General features: G+C 40.4%; 1 protein-coding gene across 1 annotated transcript; it reads right to left on the reverse strand.

The window, feature by feature from the left end:
- Positions 1-3093: 3093 nt before the first annotated feature.
- On the reverse strand, positions 3094-18107 carry LOC143932448 (protein RD3-like). The gene is made up of 3 exons (XM_077455832.1): positions 17913-18107; positions 15117-15430; positions 3094-7522 (listed from the first exon to the last, which is right to left on the reverse strand). The coding sequence occupies exons 2-3, from the start codon at positions 15419-15421 to the stop codon at positions 7210-7212; spliced, it is 618 nt and encodes a 205-aa protein (XP_077311958.1). The 5' UTR covers positions 15422-15430; positions 17913-18107; the 3' UTR covers positions 3094-7209.
- Positions 18108-21110: the final 3003 nt, after the last annotated feature.

Below are 21110 nucleotides of genomic sequence, written 5' to 3' on the forward strand. Positions count from 1 at the left end.
ATATTATGGTTATTCTCCTCTCTCTTTTTTATGGTAATTTATACGCATGTATTGCATACATATACATTTCGTATATCTTTTGAACCAAGTCACCCTTTTTTGGGACATACACACAGTGAGACAACCACCATTATTGTATTTGGCCATCTGTCTAACAAAGGTGATTTATCACAGAACTCATTGTTTGCTTTTTTCAGTGGTCACTTTCACTAGTCTATCGTATTTTTGAGTCCCACCATTTAGTTATGATGGTACTCAAACTTTATTTGAATTAACTGGTCGTTGACCGCTTTTCCCTTTTTCCTCTTTTCCATGTGTGGTAACCATTCCGAAGGGACTGGTCATTTGTGGGTTAATCCCATTAAGCACGGACGTTTTGGTCTGCACCTATGGCAGGGCTCCCTACCTCACCCATAGGCTATTTAAACCTTAAGCACGAGGGTGTGGGCGTACCCCTGATGACGTCAATCTGTGACGAAACGATCGTCGGGTAGATACGTCTACACCTCGTGCTAATTTTATTCGCTTTATTTTATATTTTTGCTAGCAAATTTTTTCGTTCAATTTTATACGACTCTATTGAGTCATTTGTATCTTTCAACGCCTATTTGGTTGGAAAATAAAGTACACATGTTTTAGACTTTATCACGCGATTGGGCGCTTTTTTCCTTTTTCATCCATTTGGTGACACGCCAACAATTTTCGAACGGACCGGAACGGACGACGTTCAAGGAACACCCGAAGGTGTGGGTCATTCTTTACCTTCCTATCCGGAAAGGTGATTCGAGCCATCCATTCACACGAGGAGCGTCGGAGGAACGATCTGGTCCGATCCCAACACTTGGGGAGTTCGTATTTGCGCACACTAAAGGTGGTTCTGGTAAGCCTTTAGTACTTACTTAAACTGTAGAGTGAAAGAATTTACGTGGTCAAGCACCTATACCAGTGACACCTGGGACCAGTTTTAAAGTTTCATTCACGTTCAACTATAAAGTTCCATTCACGTTCCATCCAATGAACTTATATTTTCACATTTTTGGGGTGTTGTAAATCACTTCATTTATCCAAAGCATGGGATTTGTTTTGATTTGTTTTTCAATTTTGTTGTTTGTTTTTTTCACTTAATCACAAGTTTGTGCTTCACAGCACTAAACTGTAGTTTAAATAATTATATTTTTTGTCCTTCTATAAGTGTTTTCTTTACCCCTTTTTTTGGTTTAATAACCCATTTTTGTTTATTGCACAATATGCACATGTGTATTGTTTATCATTGATGTTTTACTTTTTAGAAACATCATCTTTGAAAGTTGTTTTTCTGATTTATTGTTTCATTACATTCAGTCACGTGTTATACATTAAGCGCTGCACACTTACTTCATTGTTGAACAACATCTCATAAAGTCACAATTGCACCAGACTCTCCCACCCAAAAATTACTGACTGACTGAGGTCTGACCGAGATGCGCAATCATCCATTCGGATTTTCCTCTAGGAGGTGATCAAGTTCCTCTTCCCTCAAATATGTCGAGAGGCCCTGTCTGACTAATATCCCAAATCAAAAAGTAGAAATCTCACCTGTTCCTGACATTGGGAGCTCCAATTGTTTGGTTCTTGGGTACTTTTTTGTTTTGAGACATCCACAGGGCAGTCCTGGAGCAGACAATCGAGATGTAGCTTGGTCTGGGGGGTGCCCAAGTGCCTGTCTCCAGCACAAATCCCCTGTGGTTCTTTTGGAATGCCACATGTTGCAGCAGTCATACCTGGTTTCCCAGCCAAATGCACCAGAGTAATGTGGCAGCAAACTGCTCAATTTTTGGGATACCAGAGATAACTCTGAACAGCAGACTTCTTCAGGAAAACAAACCTTTTATTTTGCCATCTAAAAAGGACTCAGTAGGACTTGTGTCCAAAGACCAAGTGCCCCTTATGGGCGTTTACAACATATATATATATACCAGCTTTTACATCACAATTAGATATTTCCTGGACTACTTGTTCATTTAACCAATCATAAACATATACATATTTAGAACTTTCTACGTATTTGTATCTGGGCAAGTTAAATCGTTTTTGCACATAGAATTTTGCGGTTTACTAAATATATTTCTAGCTTCGCTATCCAAAAAGTCCCACTAAGGTTTCACAATTACTGTGAGCAGCTACGTTCCCCTTAGCTGTCTGACAAACAGCTATTCATTACATTTACAGGTAAAGAAGGAGGGGGGTTTGATGTAGGTGTTATTTGAAACTCTTTACTCTTTGCAAAATTCTCTCATGTATAAAGAGAGGTATAGACTCCAGAGAGAGCGATATCAATTTGCCCCTGTACAAATCATTAGTAAGACCTCATCTGGAATACGCAGTTTAGTTTTGGGCACCAGTTCTCAAAAAGGATATTGGGGAACTGGAGAAAGTGCAGAGAAGGGCAACCAAACTGATAAGAGGAATGGAGGAATTCAGCTATGAGGAAAGAAAAGAGGAACTGAATTTATTCTCTCTTAAAAAGAGGAGATTAGGGGGGATATGATCAACATGTACAAATATATAAGTGGTCCATATAGTGAACTTTGTGTTGAGTTAATCACTTTAAGATCATCACAGAGGGGGCATTCTTTACGCCTGGAGGAAAACAGATTTAATCGCCAAATGCATAAAGATTTCTTCACAGTAAGAGCTGTGAAAATGTGGAATAGGCTCCCTCCAGAGGTGGTTCTGTCCAGCTCAGTAGATTGTTTTAAAAAAGACCTGGATTCTCTTCTAAATGTACATAATCTGGATACTAACATTTATGGGTAAAGCTGATCCAGGGAATACCTGATTGCTGCTTGGAGGATCAGGAAGGAATTGTTTCCCCTGCTGGAGCAAATTGGCTCAGCCTTTGCTGTTTTTTTTTTGCCTTCCTCTGGATAACCTGTGGGTATAGGATTGTATAATTTTGTTTTTTTCCCCTTTTATTGGTTGAACTTGATGGTGTCTTTTTTCAACCAGGCTAACTGTATAACTACGAGTTTACATACACAGCGCTATATAAGTACCTGTAATAATAATGTATTCATAAGGTGCATTGCGTCCATAAAAATGCTAGACAATGTGTTTTATTGTAAACAAATGTAAATTTATTTAAAAAAAAAAAAAGTTATAAAATAATTGTCTTACACGGGATGCAGCCGCACAGGCTTATAATTGGATCTAGATATAATTACATTTAATTTATGGGCGGTTTATATACATGTGCATATATATTTGGAGATGTTTCCATTGTCATTTCAGCCAGTTAACAGTGCTTCTTTGCACTATGCTTAGCCAGCATCTTGGTCTATGCAAGTGTGTATCTAAAAATTACCAAGTCACAGCATACAGTACATAGGATCTTCATTCATTATGAAGGACATTAAAACGTTGTGTGTATTTTTTTTGAGGTTCATATATATATATATATATATATATATATATATATATATATATATATATATTTATATATAGCCCATGACATTCGCATATCCGTATTCGTATCTAATCTGTGCCATGCAGAGCTCTCGTTGCAGCAGAAAGCTCTTTTGAAAACTCCAATGCTCTCATCTGTGCTGGGTGCAAGCTTTCATTTGTGAATATGAATATACATTTGTGCTCATAAGTTTACAAACCCTGACAGAATTTATGATTTCTTGCCCATTTTTCAGACAATATGAATGATAACACAAAAGCATTTCTTTCACTCATGGTTAGTGTTGGGTTTACTCTTTTTAAATCATAATAACAGAAACTATCAAAATGACCCTGATCAAAAGTTTACATACCCTGGTGATTTTGGCCTGATAACATGCCCACAAGTTGATACAAAGGGGTTTGAATGGCTATTAAAGGTAACCATCCTCACCTGTGATCTATTTGCTTGTAATTAGTGTGTGTGTGTGTATAAAAGGTCAATGAGTTTCTGGACTCCTGACAGACCCTTGCATCTTTCATCCAGTGCTGCACTGACGTTTCTAGGATTCTGAGTCATGGGGAAAGCAAAAGAATTGTCAAAGGATCTGTAGGAAAAGGTAGTTGAACTGTATAAAACAGGAAAGGGATATGAAAAGATATCCAAGGAATTGAGAATGCCATTCAGCAGTATTCAAACTCTAACCAAGAAGTGGAAAATGAGGGGTTCTGTTGAAACCAAGCCAGGGTCAGGTAGACCAACTAAAATTTCAGCCACAACTGCCAGGAAAATTGTTCAGGATGCAAAGAAAAACCCACAAATAACTTCAAGTGAAATACAGGACTCTCTGAAAACATGTGATGTGGCTGTTTCAAGATGCACAATAATTAGGTACTTGAAGAAAGATGGGCTGCATGGTCGAGTCGCCAGAAGAAAGCCAATACTACGCAAATGCCACAAAGAATCCCGCTTACAATACGCCAAACAGCACAGAGACAAACCTTCTGGCACAAAGTCATTTGGAGTGATGAGACCAAAATTGAGCTTTCTGGCCACAACCATAAATTCTACATTTGGAGAGGAGTCAATAAGGCCTATGATGAAAGGTACACCATTCCTACTGTGAAATATGGAGGGGGATCGCTGATATTTTATGGATGTGTGAGCAGGGTTGGTGCTACCACTAGGCAAAGTAGGGAGCTGCCTAGGGCACACTGCTGCCTAGGGTGCCTGGCCACTGGTGTTCCTACTCTCTTCTCTCTGCAGCAAACAACAAAAGCCTTGTACACATGGTACGATTGTAGGCCAACCGAGCACAGTGCATGTGCCAGGATCTTGTCTTGTATACTAACGTTACACAAATTGTCATGCTCCAAACACGAACGCAGTGACGTACTACAAGGAATTTCAGCTCTTGAGCGCCACCCTTTGAGCCCCTTCTGCTAATTTTAAGTTTGGTGCGCATTGATTCCGAGCATGTGTGTTTGTACTTTCGACTTTTGTGTGACAGATTTGTGTACTGACCATACAAAAGCCATTGTGTGCTGAAAATTTGCTAGCCTGTCATCCAACATTTGTTGGCCGAAAATTGGACAACAATTGTCAAAAGGAGCGTACTCAGCATCAGCAGGCAGCCACCTCTCCAATCACACAGTGTCAGAGGCACAGTGGCGGTGGAAGACTGTGTCTGTGCCCTGACTCTATAATGAATGAAAGCAAGCAAACATTTATTGATGGGCGCTGGTAGGCTATATTGATGGGCGCTGGTAGGCTCCATTTGATGGGCACTAATCAGGCTGCATTTGATGGGCATTGTAGAGGCTGCATTGATGGGCGCTGGCGAGGCTGCATTTAATGGGCGCTGGCGAGGCTGCATTTAATGGACGCTGGAGAGGCTGCATTTAATGGGCGCTGGAGAGGCTGCATTTAATGGGCACTGGAGAGGCTGCATTTAATGGGCGCTTCATTAAAAAGGTTGGGTATACATGGGCATTGGGCAGGGAAAAGGGGGTGGAGTCAGAGGTGGAGTCATGGGGGTGGCAAAATTAGGTTTATGCCTAGGGTGTCAAAAATTCTTGCCCCAGCCCTTTGTGTGAGCTAAAAAGGCACAGGAAATTTGGTCAAAATAGATGGCAAGATAAATGCAGTCTGTTATAAAAAAATACCAGAGGAACATTTGCATTCATCAACAAGGAAGCATGGAACGTACTTGGACATTCCAACATGACAATGATCCAAAACACAAGGCCAAGTTGACCTGTCATTGGCTACATCAGAATAAAGCGAAGGTTCTGGAGTGGTCATCTCAGTCTCCTGACCTCAATATCATTGAGCCACTCTGGGGAGATCTCAAACGTGCAGTTCATGCAAGACAGCCCAAGAATTTACAGGAACTGGAGGCTTTTTGCCACGAGGAATGGGCAGTTTTACCACCTGAGAAGATAAAGAGCCTCATCCACAAATACCACAAAAGACTTCAAGCTGTCATTGATGTTAAAGGGGGCAATACACGGTATTAAGAACCAGGGTATGTAAACTTTTGATCAGGGTCATGTGGGTAGTTTCTGTTGTCATTATAATTTAAAAAGAGTAAACACAGTTGATTGATAATAAATGGCTTCAGCCAAACACTGACCATTAGTGAAAGAAATGCTTTTGTGTTATCATTCATATCCTCTGAAAATTGGCCAAGAAATCATAAATTCTGCCAGGGTGTGTAAACTTATGAGCACAACTGTACATGTAACTGCGAGGACATAAGGTGCATAAAAATGTGCATAAGGTACATCTATGATCTTGAATTTTGCTGCCAGTGACAGCTATACTAATGAAGAAAATCTAGAAACCAATAATAGGTGATGACCAGTAGCAGTAATCAATGTGCAAAACATGTTCTATAAAACACTGCAATGATTGGAATGTATTTCCCTAATTTTTAATTCTTAAGGCTTTGTTCATATATCTTCAGTAAAAAATGTGGGTTAGAAAGACCTGTGTTTTTCAAAGCAGGTGATGATAAGATGTCATAGGAGGATGATTTCATATAAAGCGTACCCAGGCTGCTACATACAGACCTTTGGATGTGTTTCCTCATAGCACATATGCTAATACTACTATGCTATTGCCCACAAGTGTCATTCTCATTTAAATCTGTCAGGATAGGAATGTGGGAGCTGCTTTTGCTAATGCAAGTTCTGGGGCTTTCATACTTATTCTTTCTTTAGTTCTCATGGATACAGAATAAGTGTATTAGAAGATATCACACCTGATATGCACAAGCTTGTGCCAGGTCAGAAATTTCTCAATTATTGAAGGAAAGACAAGAATAACAGCCCCTCACCCCCTAGAGACAAATCAGCAGTGGCATCGTCCATGTTTCTATCTTAACAGGTTCCTTTTAACAAGGGCCTCTTTTGAATAATTTAAATAATAAAGTTATTTAATTCATCTATTTATTAGAGAGCAGAAGTGTTTTATAGCACCCCATTTCTTTTATCTCCAACTTCACTTTGACTGACATGTCCTTCTTCCTACACAACAGAAAACTGGGTGCAATTGTTCACGATTGACAAAATGACATCATCGTAAATTGGCTATAAAAAGTAAAAAGAATTAAAGCCACTCTATAACTTTTATGTACACACAACAGATGGTGGAGATGATCTTTACAGGAACTCCAGTCTGAACAGTGTTGTAGTCAATATGCATTTTTTTTTACATACAGTTTACTGTTAATGAGAACCTGTGCAATGACTGTATGTTACACCCTTGGAGGTACACTAGCTTCAATCACAATGTACTTCCCTTGTCATGCTAACTTCTGGCATACTCTTGCTCCTTGCTCTTCCAGCACCTGCCAGCTCACTTTCAGTATCTGATCCATGACTGTCCTCTAGCTGGAAGGGGTTGACACGTAGACGAGGAGGCTTAAAACTGAATGTTGCCAGGCTCTTAGCTCTCCTACGCTTCTCCCAGGGCACATCTTGCTTCTTCCTGCGTTGCTCCTCTTCTTGGGCCACAAAATCTTGCAAAACTGAACGGAAGAGACGAGGGATCTCTGCTCCATCAGGCTCAAACTCCAGCATCAATCTGCGAAACCTGCACATTAAGCCAAAACCCAAAAGTCATTTAAAACCAATTGATTTTAACTACATTTTTTTACATTAAAAATTATTCATGCTAAAAATTGCAGAGGCCTTTGAAAACTGACTTGACCATACTCCGAAGTTATATACTATGAAATGTTTGCACAGGTATGCTCTACAGAATAGCTGAACCAGTGGCTTAACTTGAGAGTTGGAACAGGATTTTGTAAAACAGCATTGTATAAGGTCCAACCTGAACAGTCAAAACCTCCATTGCCATCTCTGTAAAAAGATGGTTTTGGTCTTTGGAAGACGCTTCTAATGACCAGCATTGTTACAGGGAATGCATAAAGATTCTTTGCTCACCACAGCCACGTTAACAAGAAATATCCAGTGCTTATTATACAACCATGCTATATCTTTGGTTTAGATTTTCATTAGAGCCCAGGTCAAAAATTGTATTCCATTACAAACATACACTTAAGTTTGTTAATCGGTTGTCCTCCTCCAGTATAACATTGATAGTTACAGATTATAGTGGAACAGGGGCACACCATTGAGTATAATCTGTACATAAAACTCAACTCACTTGAATGATCCCCTCCTAATGAACTTCCCTTTTAGGAGCCATATGTATTTAATGTGGGCTTTATTTAATATTATTGTTCAGCGAGCCAAAATGTGGTTTAAATTAAGAGCTCCATCCACAAACAGTATATGAAAAAATAAAACAGTTCTCTCTTGTCATATGGTATAAAATGTTCAGATCGTTTATGTTGCCATATAATTAATTTATTAGTATTTGTGAATGGACAAGAGGAAATGAGGGCAGGCAAATTATAGGCCCCATTCATTGTATGACAGCTGCAGCTCTCATACCTGCACAGCCTTAAGTGGCTGGCTATAGTATACAGCATATACTGTACTAAAGGATGAATTATATTTCAACAAAACCGATCTGAACATTTTACACCCCATGACAAGAAGTAACATATTTTATATAGATGTATGTAGCTGTAATACCACTTTTATTAGCAGGTGTGTTAACGTGTCTCTAACAGCTAGAAACTCTATCAGGTTTGTATCAATGTCTGCATCTTTACTAGTGAAATTCACATTCTCTGTTTGTCCTGGTAACATTGTCATGAGGATAGAATGTAATGCTAAATCCAACATTTAAAAGTTACATAATTAGTTAGGTTAAAAGTCCATCTAGTTAAAAAAAAAAAAAACACAATATAATCCCATAGTCCTCATCGAAACAGGAAATCTTCTAATAGGGAGACCTTTTTCAGTGACTGTCTGAGGGTAGTTTTCCTTTCCCTTCTTTTGGTGTCTCAAAAAAAAAAAATGGCAATGGTTTTTATCCTGTCTCTTAAAGTGGAGTTCCAGACATTATTAAAAGTCAGTAGCTAAAAAAAAGTGTAGCTGCTGACTTTTAGTAAACAGCAGCAGCAGCAGCAGCAGCTGCACTCACCCCTGACGTTTTTACCCTGTGTCCTCTCTCCCACTGTGCATGCACAAGCGACGCTGTACTCTGTGACTGGTCCCAAAGTCTTCTGGGACCTGTCATGTGTCCCAGAAGACTTTGGGAAGAGAATTTCCACTTCTGATCGCCTTAACAGAAGTGGGAGCGGGTACCTGTCAAAATCGGCTACCCCTCCTCAAAAGCTCAGTTATACAAAGTGGAGCCAGGAAGGAGGCCTTAAAGCAGAACTTCCCTTTTGAGTGGAGCTTCGTGGTCTTGTCTGAAGATTTTCAGATTACGAGTCAGGGTCTATAGCCTTCTTTGTAATCTTTATTGAACTGAAAGCAACCAATAACAAAAACAGATACAGATACGTGTCGGTGGCAGTCATCCATAGATTACATATAGATTACAAGGGAAATGATGCACTTGTAAACTAAAATAATTAGAGCATAGATATATATATATATATATATATATATATATATATATATACACATACATATACCTGGTATGTGGTCATGATGTGATGTAAATTTTATCAATAAATGTACTTTTGTTTGTGCAGCAATCCCTCTTCTGCTTTATATATATATATATATATATATATATATATATATATATATATATATATTTCCTGAGCATCCCCTGTGTTGGTATACGTAGTTTTCAAAAATAAGGGTATGGCCCAAATTTGTAACCCACATTTAGTACGAAGGAGGGTCACGTGATTTCCATAGCAAAATAAGTATTTTACAGGCTTGAAAGAGAGCATGATTCCTTCTTAATCTATTCCCTACTGATCTCAAAATAGATCCCTATGAGGTTCTTTTTTGCAAACCGATTGTAGAATTGCTTTTTCCAGAACGTCAACTGGCCTTACATTTGGTTACTGCAATTAAATTAACTATTGCAAAGGCTTGGAAAACCCTTACCCTTAGCTTTGAAGCGGTCAAAAACCGTATGAATGAAATTATGGTAAACAAGAAGATAACAGCTATACTTTCAACTGTGGATCGCTCATATCGAAGCTTCAAGGTTTGATCATATGCTTCTTTAGTGCTTCTCTGCCGCACACCTTGCGGGACTTTTCTTTTCTTCTCCTCTTTTATTTCTAGCTCTTTCTCTAGTTACTTTTCTACCACTTACTTTATTCTACTCACTCATTCGTATGTATATTGGGTTGCCAGGTGCGGTCCTGGTTGAGATGGTTATGGTGATAGCACTATTTCTTTCCTTTTTTCTTTTCTATCTTTAGATATATTGCATTTCTACCTACACGTATACACAGACAATCGGTTCTTATGTCTTGCTCAATAGGCTGTACGCCTGGATACCTTGGTTCTATTTCAATATATACTGTAGTAGGAAGTTATTTTTAACCACTTCCAGACCACCGCATGGCAATGTACGTCGGCAGGATGGCACGGGTGCGCAAAAGGGCGTACCCTTACATCCCTTTGTAATCCCAGGCTAGCAGGCGCATGCGTCTGCCCCTCGCTGCTGCAGCATGTCCACAGGTCAAACAGATTCAATGTCCACCGGTGGCCAGCGATCACGATGAGGAGAGGCAGAATGGGGAAATTAATAGGTAAACAAGGCATTTCCCTGTTCTGCCTAGTGACATGACAGTGAGCTACTGTCATTGGGAGCAGTGATATCTGTCATGTCCTAGGTAGCCCATCCCCCCTACAGTTAGAACACACTGAGGGAACACATTTAACCCTTTGATCACCTCCAGTGTTTAACCCCTTCTCTGCCAGTGACATTTACACAGTAATCAGTGGCTATTTTTAGCTCTGATCTCTATATAAATATCAATGGTCCCAAAATACTGTCAAAAGTGTCCGATCTGCCCACCGCAATGTCGTACTCCCCGATAAAAAACGCAGATCACCGCCATTACTAATGAAAAAAAATTATAATAAAAATGCCATAAATCGATCCCCTATTTTGTAAACACTATAACTTTTGCGCAAACCAATCAATATACACTTATTGCGATTTTTGTTTTTACCAAAAATATGTAGAAGAATACATATCGGCCTAAACTGAGAAAGAAAATTGTTTTTTAGATATTTTTTGGAGATATTTATTATAGCAAAATGTAAAAATATTGCTTTTTTCTTCAAAATTATCAGTCTTCTTTACTTTAAAGGGTAAAAAATAAAAACTGCAGAGGTGATCAAATACCACCAAAAGAAAGCTCTATTTGTAGGGAAAAAAACTAAATTTTTTTGGGTACAACGTCACACCATCGCGCAATAGTCAGTTAAAGCGACGCAGTGTGGAATCGCAAAAATGCTCTGGTCATTAAGGGGGTAAAATCTTCCAGGGCTGAAGTGGTTAATAATGTTTTGGCTAGTAGTATTACTGCCATGGGCGCCGATCCCTGAACATGTATATTTTTCTGTTCTGTTCTTGACCACTATACAATGTAACCATCTAACTGTTGACTTTGTGTGTTGGACTGATTATTAATAAAATCCTTTGTAAAACAACAATAAAACCTCAAAGATCCCTGCCCCAACACAAGCATGTTGATGCAGGGATCTCTCCTACTGTGTCTTTATATTCTAACGAGGGGGACTCCCCCTCATTAGAATACACAGATCAGTGCTGCAGCCATTGCTGATTTTCCAGCATGACCGTTCGACAGAAGCTGATTTTTGGTACATGTACAGTTGTGCTGATAAATTTACATACCCTGGCAGAATTTATGATTTCTTGGCCATATTTCAGAGAATATGAATGATAACACAACTTTAAACAACTATTTATTATCTATCAATTGTGTATACTCTTTTTAAATCATAATGACAACAGAAACTACCCAAATGACCTTGATCAAAAGTTTACATACCCTGGTGATTTTCGCCTGATAATATGCACAAAAAAATGACACATAGGGGTTTGAATGGCTATTAAAGGTAACCAACCTCACCTGTGATCTGTTTGCTTGTAATCAGTGTGTGTGTGTGTGTGTATAAAAGGTCAGCGATTTTCTGGACTCCTCACAGATCCTTGCATCTTTCGTCTAGTGCTGCATTGACGAATTGTCAAAGGATCTGCGGGAAAAGGAAGTTGAACTTTATAAAACAGGAAAGGGATATAAAAAGATATCCAAGGAATTGAAAATGCCAATCAGCAGTGTTCGAACTCTAATCAAGAAGTGGAAAATGAGGGGTTCTGTTGAAACCAAACCAGTCAGGTAGACCAACTAAAATTTAATCCACAATTGCCAGGAAAATTGTTTGGGATGCAAAGAAAAACCCACAAATAACTTCAGGTGAAATACAGGACTCCCTGAAAACAGATGGTGTGGCTGTTTCAAGATGCACAATAAGGAGGCACTTGAAGTAAAATGGACTACACGGTCGAGAAGAAAGCCATTACTACGCAAATGCCACAAAGTATCCTGCTTGCAATACGCCAAATAGCACAGAGACAAGCCTCAAACCTTCTGGCACAAAGTCATTTGGAGTGATGAGCCCAAAATTTAGCTTTTTGGCCACAACCATAAATACTACATTTGGAGAGGAGTCAACAAGGCCTATGATGAAAGAGACACCATTCCTACAGTGAAACACGGAGGTGGATCGCTGATGTTTTGGGGATGTGTAAGCTACAAAGGCACAGTAAATTTGCTAAAAATTGATGGCAAGATGAACGCAGTATTTTTTCAAAAAATACTGGAGGAACATTTGCATTCATCAGCCAGGAAGCTGCACATGGGTCATACTTGGACATTCCATCATGACAATGATCCAAAACACAAGGCCAAGTCAACCTGTCATTGGCTACAGCAGAATAAAGTGAAGGTTCTGGAGTGGCCATCTCAGTCTCCTGACCTCAATATCATTGAGCCACTCTGGGGAGATCTCAACTGTGCAGTTCATGCAAGACAGCCCAAGAATTTACAGGAACTGGAGGCTTTTTGCCCAGTGGAATGGGCAGCTTTACCATCAGAGAATATAAAGAGCCTCATCCACAAATACCACAAAAGACTTCAAGCTGTCATTCAAGTTAAAGGGGGCAGTAAAAGGTATTAAAAACTGGGGTATGTAAACTTTTGATCAGGGTCATTTGGGTAGTTTCTGTTGTCATTATGATTTAAAAAGAGTAAACACAGTTGATAATAAATGGTTTCAGCAGAACACTAACCATGACTGAAAGAAAACTTTTTGTGTTATCATTCATATTCTCTGAAAAATGACCAAGAAATCATACATTCTGCCAGGGTATGTAAACTTGTGAGCACAACTGTAAACCCAATATTAGTCTTTCAAAAAATAGAAAGAAAAAATAGAAAGAAAAGTCTTAGCCCACGTACACACGGTCGGAGATTTTGCCAACCAAATCCGTCGGATTTTGCCCGTTGGATTTAGTCCGACGGATTGTGTTCAAAAACTGTTGCATACACACGGTCGGGCCAAGTTGGCGAAAAATCCGATCTTTCAGAACGTGATGACGTAATTTCGTTACGATGGGACTACATTCAGGCTAGTAGCCAATAGCTTTCATGTAGGAATTTGATCTGAGCATGCATGGCACTTGGTCCGATCAAAATGCTCTACACATGATCGGATTAGGTCCGTCCGGCCCAGTTGGTCAGGAAATATTTCCAACATGTTGGAAAATTGGGTCGGACGGAGATTCGGATGGAATCAGTCCGATGCATACCACACACAGTCGGATTATCTGACGACACGGTCCGATAAGACTCATTCCGACAGATTCTCTGATCGTGTGTACAAGGGCTTAGGCATCCCATTACATTGATCTTTTTTTCCCCGTTTAACCAGCTTGTTAAAAAATAAAAAATAAATAAAAATAAAGACCCGAATCTCCCCCACTGTATTACTGTATTTGAACCTTCCCCACTGTCAGAGTACACTGATCAGTGTTGCCAGCTATATCTGGCGGTGCTGATCATTCAAGAAAAAACAGACAGGCTGGTTTTATAATTTTGATAGATTGACTTGTGTACAACCAGTCTGCCCATATATGGATCGAAATTCAGCCAGTCCCCGCTGAACCAGCCGAATTTTGATCCATGTATGACCAACTTAGTACTTATCATTGGATTCTGACAACGGTCACAATAAAAAACCACAGCGGGAAGGTTTTCCCCATTCACATTAAGTGTATGGATGGGGGAATCAGATCACCTTTTTTTTGTTCAACCCATTGCTTGAATGAAAAAAATTATGGTGTTTTTAATGCTACTTTCCATGACCAAGCCATTTATCCTACTATGATAGTACTCCCATACATTTTCTCCAATGTGAATCAGTTCCTTAAACTTCTACAAAATGCTATAGACCCAGTTTATTAAGATGAGTTATTTAGACCTTGTTCATTATGTTGTCTTTGTTTTCCCCCAGTACAGGGAGTCCCCGAGTTACAATCATCAGACTTGCGAACGACTCCTACTTACAAACAGCAGGTGGCGCTGGTGGGCACATCAGAAAACATTGGAAAACAGTGAAAAACATCGGAAAATGATATCGGAAGACAGTGGAAAACAGCGGAAAACAGCAAAAGCATCAGAAAACGACAACGGAAAACTGTAAAACATCGGAAACGCCGTTCTGTGCATGCACGTCTGGATTACGAACAAATCTGGCTTCAGAACAAACAGGCAGTCCCTAACCAGTTCGTAACTCGGGGACTGCCTGTAATATTTTATACACAAAAATAAATATTACATAGGTGTGGAATCGTATTTGTTGCATAAAACCATCAAGGAACTATTGAAAGCCTTATTTTCTTAGGAATCATCATTTAGCTCACAAAGGGTTATTTTATCATCGCCTCATACAGTTCTTCATCTTGCCTTGCACAACAGATTCCTCCTTTTATAGTAGCAATTATAAAACTACTGTTAATGTAATAGCAACTATAACCAACCTAAAGCTAGCCGTATTTTAAAAAAAGACAACTTCTCTTTGTGAATTGCCTTTTATATACTAAACAGGTGAGTTATTAAATTAAATCTGCAGATTGAACTGCATTGTGTTGGCATTACTGGATTAAAAAAAAAAATTGTGGAAAAAACACAGCATGACAATAGAAATAGTGCATGTATTATGCTCTTGTGAATAGAGCTTTGAGGACACATCATTTGTCACTGTACCTGAGAATGGCAGGACCACACTGTGAGGGGCTTATTTTGGAGCATATGTCTCTAAGCTCCAGCTGGTCACCTGGGGTGATCTCATAGCCTTGGCGTGGTATGGTAGCAAGCCATGAATAGTCCACACCACTCTTCACTCGACGGTACTCAATAAAGCGCTCGCGTTGTTGCTTTTCAGCACGTTTGAGATGGGTTCCCAGTTCTAACATCAAAGTCTCTGTAACTAGCTCTGCACTACTCCTGGGTGCCAATTTCAGCGCAGAGTTTCCTGAGTCATTCCAACCAAAGAGTCCTGCCAGGAACATCCTCTGGACCTAGTAAAGACAATATCACCCTTAGGTTACAGGTCATAAATAAATAGCACTTTTAGGGCTCATTCACACCAGAAACTGCACATAATTGCATGTTTTTGACTGTTTACATGCATTTGAAGCATTCTTGATGCAGGCATGAATACATTTTGCATGCATCTTGTGCTGTGTTTGCAGTGCATATTAAAAGAAAGCAATGAGTGTTTGTTTTTCATATTAAAGAAGTCGTCCAGTCTGAGCTTGTTTGGCTGGGCTTCTCCTCTGGGTCACAGGAGTGCAATTAGTTTTGCACTCCTGTGACCCATTTTCAGCAGAGACCGGTCTGAAGTACACTTTCTGTTGACGTCACCAAGATCAGTCTAGGCACCGCATCATCCCGACTTTAAAAGTTTGGATCCACCAAGGGCCTGGACTGATGGCAGTCTTATGCTGCGTACACACAACTGGACTTCCCGGCAGACTAGGTCTGACAGACTTTCGGCTGAGTTCCGACTGACTTTCCGAATGAACGCACTTGGCCACACACGAATGGACTAAGTCCGTTAGTTTTGAACGTGATGACGTAAGACGGGACTAAAAAAGGAAGTTCAATAGCCAGTAGCCAATAGCTTCCCTTGCATGGTATTTGGTCCGTTGGACCAGCATACAGACAAATGTTTTTTCCGATAGGAATGGAGTTCATCAGACAGATTTGATACATGTTCTATTTCTAGGTTTGTCTGATTTTTTTCAATGAAAAATTATCGGATTAGCCCACACACGATCAAATTGTCTGCTTGAAAGTCCGGTCGTGTGTACGTGGCATTAGCCTTCTCAGAGATGGCCGCTCCCCACCCCTCCACAGCTCAACGCTCCAGTGAGTGTGGAGGAGCAGAGCAGGAGAGCTGCTAGTTGACAGTCAGCAGCTCTCCTCTCGGGGAGCTGAGAGAACCAAGCCATCGGCCATGTTCAATGGCTAGGTTCTCAGTGCAGAGATACCTAGGTAAGTATGAATATGGGAAAAAAACCAAACTCATGCTTCTCCTTTAATGCAGCAGTAGTTTCTGTTAGTCACTAGACATGGGCGCCGTCAATAAATTTGTTTCATTCCGTTCCGTTACGGGTTCGTATTAGAATTAATTCGTACTTCGTATTTCGTGTTCGAAATTCAATTTCAATTCGTACGAAATACGAATTGTCGTTAGGTTCGTTAACTTGTACGAACGTTCTTTATGATGAATTTAAAGGCAAAAATATACCTCAATATGACAGTCGATGCTGATGGAAGTTTGGTTTTTATCCGAAATACGAAATTCCGTTGAAGAATTTCCTATCCGAAATATGAATTTTCGTTAGATGAGGGGCTCCCACCATCTCTGTGCTGTGCTGACTTCCTCCTGGGGATTCGTAAACAAAAGTTCGTATTTCGTACAAAATTTGGACGCATGGCAATTCGTATTTCGGATCCTCCCGAACGTACGAATTTAGGGAAATTCGTACGAAACTAATCGCACATGTCTATTAGTCACATGTATTCCCTCCTTGTCAGATCAGACATGCCAGTTCAGATTTGTCTGTAAGCCCCCATTAAAGCTGACATGTCTCCTCCAGCTCAAGGCTAACAATGAATACTCCGTGTAGCCCAGTGAAAGAATGTAAAACAGTACGTTAACATCTTTTGCTTTCGTTAGTGTAATCAAGACAGATCTTTTGCTGTTAATTTGTTCTTCGGTATCTGTTATCAGCACTGAGCTTAGGCACATGATTTGAACGCTTTGTGGGTTGATATTTCTGTTCTGACACAAGAGAAAATACAAGAAAATAAAAGAAAAAAAAAATCCCATCATCCATGGAGGTGCAGTATCCTAACAAATGAAGAGTGAGAATTAATATTAGTACATATGTCAACATATTACATATGTCTAGTTCACCTTAACTCCTTCTCCCATAAATTGCAAAATGTATTATTGGAGGTACGTGACCATTTGTCATATTTCAATTTATTGTCATAAAATTTGTCATAGATCCATGCTGAATACATAAAGTATATATAGAGAGAGAGAGAGAAATAGTAGTTCTAAAGGGCAGTTCTAAAAGCATAGTGATATAGTAAATAATATAGTTTTTACTATATTATTATATATTACTATACTAATACGGTGGGGGGGGTTATTTACTAAAGGAAAATCCACTGTGCACTACAAGTGCACTTGGAAGTGCAGTCGCTGTAGATCTGATGCATCTGATCTCATGGAAGGTAAATAAAAAAACAGTATTTTTGCTTATACATGATTGGATGATAGAAATCAGCAGAGCTTCCACTCATTTCGATCTTCCCCTCAAACCTACAGCGACTGCACTTCCAAGTGCACTTGTAGTGCACAGTGGATTTCCAAACCCCATGGTATAAAAAAAATGAATAACATCTACACAATGCTGATAGCATCCAGTTTCTTTGAAATTTCCTGACAAATTATTGTACCGAAAGCAGTAGACGCTCAATTACCTGGGCTCTTCTCAAAGTATTCCTGAAGTATGCCTAGTCCTGGTATTTCTTCTCCTGTTCACGGCCAATGTTATCGGCCACAGATTGGATCTTGTCTTATTCCTTGGCTCCTTATTTGTATCTTTTCCTATGTCTCAGTTTTCAGATGCTCTTTGTTTTTAATACACTCCCTTCGGTCTTCCTTCTCATCTGTCGCTACACTCATCACGTTGTCATTAGACAAGCTCTACTTTTTAAAGCCTCGTGTAATGCTCTGTAATCTGCAGATTCGGCCCACTCAGCATTCTTCTCACTGGGATACATTGGACCAGTTATATAACAATAGCTCATAAATATGTTTTATAAAAGCTCAACTCAGGTGCTATAACACTTTGTGTGCCTTTCTTATATTAAGAAGTTTTCATATATCTGCTGTTATTCAGATTTTATCTTCAGATAAAAGCTTTACTAAATTCAAGGATTGTAAAATGTTGATTGAAAAGCAGGGCAGGAGCTGACTGATGGCCCAGGGATGAAGGAGAGAGGAGGAACAGCTGCTTATAGTGTAGGGAGAAGGCAAAAAAGGAACTTTTTGGGGAGGGGGGGGGGGGGGGGTGGGGTGAGGAGAAGACAGGGGGCGAGATTAGGAAGTCTATTGTAGTTATGGAGGAGACAGAGTGGGAATTGATCATGGCCTGGGGCTTAGTACAACAGGGATTCATGAATATTTATAAAATGTCAGACAAGATAGCAGTGGCGACTGGTGCTCAAAATTTTTGGAGAGGCCCAAACAAACTGAAAAATTCTGGGTAAAAAAACATCAATTGCAGCCTCACTGTGCCATAAAACGCAGCCACTGTGCCCAACAAAAAAGGAACTGTGCCCATCAATTGCAGCCACTGGGCACATTAATTGCAGCCACTGTGCCCATCAAATGCCACCACTGTGCCCATCAAACGCAGCCACTGTGCAATCAAACGCTGCCACTGTGCTATCAAATGCAGCTACTGTGCCCATCAAATGCAGCCACTCTGCCCATCCAATGCAGTCACTGTGCCCATCCAATGCTGCCACTGTGCCCATCAGATGCTGCCACTGTGACCATCAAATGCCGCCACTGTGACCCCCCGTCCGCTCGCTGTCTGCCCAGCCCTTACCCTGTCTCGGTCAGGCAGTGGGTGACGGCAGCGAGTGGTGGGACCTTGCAGCGGCTCCTGTGTGGCCAGGTGTCTGAATAGGGGGTGGCAGTGGTGGCCATGGAATCTATCCATTGATCATAGAGAGGGTGGCTGGAGAGAGGGGGGTGGCGCCTGTGCGCCCTTATTAGGGATGAGCCGAACACCCCCCGGTTCGGTTCCCACCAGAACTTTCGAACGGACCCCAAATTCGTACGAACTTTAGAACCCCATTGAAGTCTATGGGACTCGAACGATCGAAATTAAAAGTGCTAATTTTAACGGCTAATATGCAAGATACCGTCCTAAAAAGGGTTTGGGGACCTGGCTCCTGCCCCAGGGGACATGGGTCAATGCCTAAAATGTTTTTAAAAATGGCCGTTTTGGCGGGAGCACTGATTTTAATGACGATTAAAGTGAAAAAAAAAAGTGAAATATTTCTTTAAATATGGTGCCTGGGGGGTGTCTGTAGTATGCCTGTGAAGTGCCACGTGTTTCCCGTGTTTAGAACAGTCCCTGCACAAAATGACATTAAACGGAAATAACATCATTTAAAACTGCTTGCGGTTTTAATGATATATCTGGTTCCTACAATATGGTTGAAAATCATTGAGAAAAATGGCATGGGTAGCCCTCCCTGCCCATTACCAGTCCCTTTGGGTCTTGTACGCATATTAAGGGAAACCCAGTACCCATATTAAAAAAAGGAAATGCGTGTGGCCCCCAGGCCCTATATACTCAGAACAGCAGTATACAGGCGGTGCAAACAAGACAGGGACTGTGTAGGTTTGTTGTGTTAAGTTGAATCTGTTTGTAATTTTCAACTGGTACATTTTTAAAGTGTAGCTCCAGTCAAAAAAAACTATTTTTAAGCTTTTTGGAAAACATAGGGAAGGGTTATCACCCCTGTATAATTTGTTTTGTCGTACATCTTTTTTCATCTCACTTGCTGTTATCTCCTTCCAATTGCAAGTCGGAGATGTTTGTAAGTTGGATGTTTGAAAGTAGGGGCCTGCCCTATATGCTCTGCAGAAATGGCGGAACAAGGTGTTGGTTTTGCCACAACATTGTAAGCCCTCAAAGTGACTCTTGGTGGGCCCTGGAGCGCCCTGCTGTGAACGATTATATCAAGAATTGTAATTAAATGCCATTGTTGAACAGTGGTAGAAAAATTTACCTTTGGTGGTTGTGGTGCTGGTGCCACAACACTATAAGTCCTCACAGTTACTCTGGGTGGGCACAGGAACGGGCCCTCCTGTGAAATATTATATCAAGAATTGTAATTACATGTCCCTGTTAAACAGGGGCAGAAAAATTGGGCCTTAGGCACTGGTGCTGGTGCCACGACACTGCATCCTCTCCCATATACTCTAGTTTTATTGCAGGAATTAGCCCTGCTGCAAAGCATTGCATCAAAAATTGTAATTAAACGCCCCTGTTGAACAGGGGCAGAAAAATTGGGCCTTAGGCACTGGTGCTGGTGCCACCACACTGCAACCTCTCCCATATACTCTAGTTTTATTGCAGGAATTAGCCCTGCTGCAAAGCATTGCATCAAAAATTGTAATTAAACGTCCCTGTTAAACAGGGGCAAAAAATTGGGCCTTAGGCACTGGTGCTGGTGCCACCACACTGCAACCTCTCCCATATACTCTATTTTTATTGCAGGAATTAGCCCTGCTGCAAAGCATTGCATCAAAAATTGTAATTAAACGCCCCTGTTAAACAGGGGCAGAAAAATTGGGCTGATGGCATCACCCAGAACCAGAAATGTTCTTCCAACATATCAGCGGAGGAGGAAGAGGATAGACAATCAACATAACAGGACAGTCACTCAGCATCAGCATAGGCAGTCTTGAAGGGATGTGATATTTAAAAAAAAATTATTCGGTTACATCAGCTTCAGGTGCTTGGTAGCTGTGGGTGATCCAAGACTGATTCATCTTGATGAAGGTCAGTCGATCAACTGATTCGGTGGACAAGCGCACCCTGTGATCGGTAACAAAGCCGCCAGCAGCACTGAAGGTGCGTTCCGAAAGAACGC

This window comes from Lithobates pipiens, unplaced genomic scaffold (assembly GCF_037356315.1).
Source record: "Lithobates pipiens isolate NorthernLeopardFrog02 unplaced genomic scaffold, aLitPip1_a1.2 Scaffold_10, whole genome shotgun sequence".
NCBI lineage: Eukaryota > Metazoa > Chordata > Amphibia > Anura > Ranidae > Lithobates > Lithobates pipiens.

What these genes read in the sequence shown, in the direction of transcription:
- LOC143932448 (XM_077455832.1), bottom strand. Translation starts at nt 15,421, where the DNA reads ATGTTCCTGGCAGGACTCTTTGGTTGGAATGACTCAGGAAACTCTGCG. An exon ending in TGTGGTCCTGCCATTCTCAG is followed by an intron (nt 7,523 to 15,116) that starts GTACAGTGACAA and finishes CTTAATGTGCAG; the next exon opens with GTTTCGCAGATTGATGCTGG.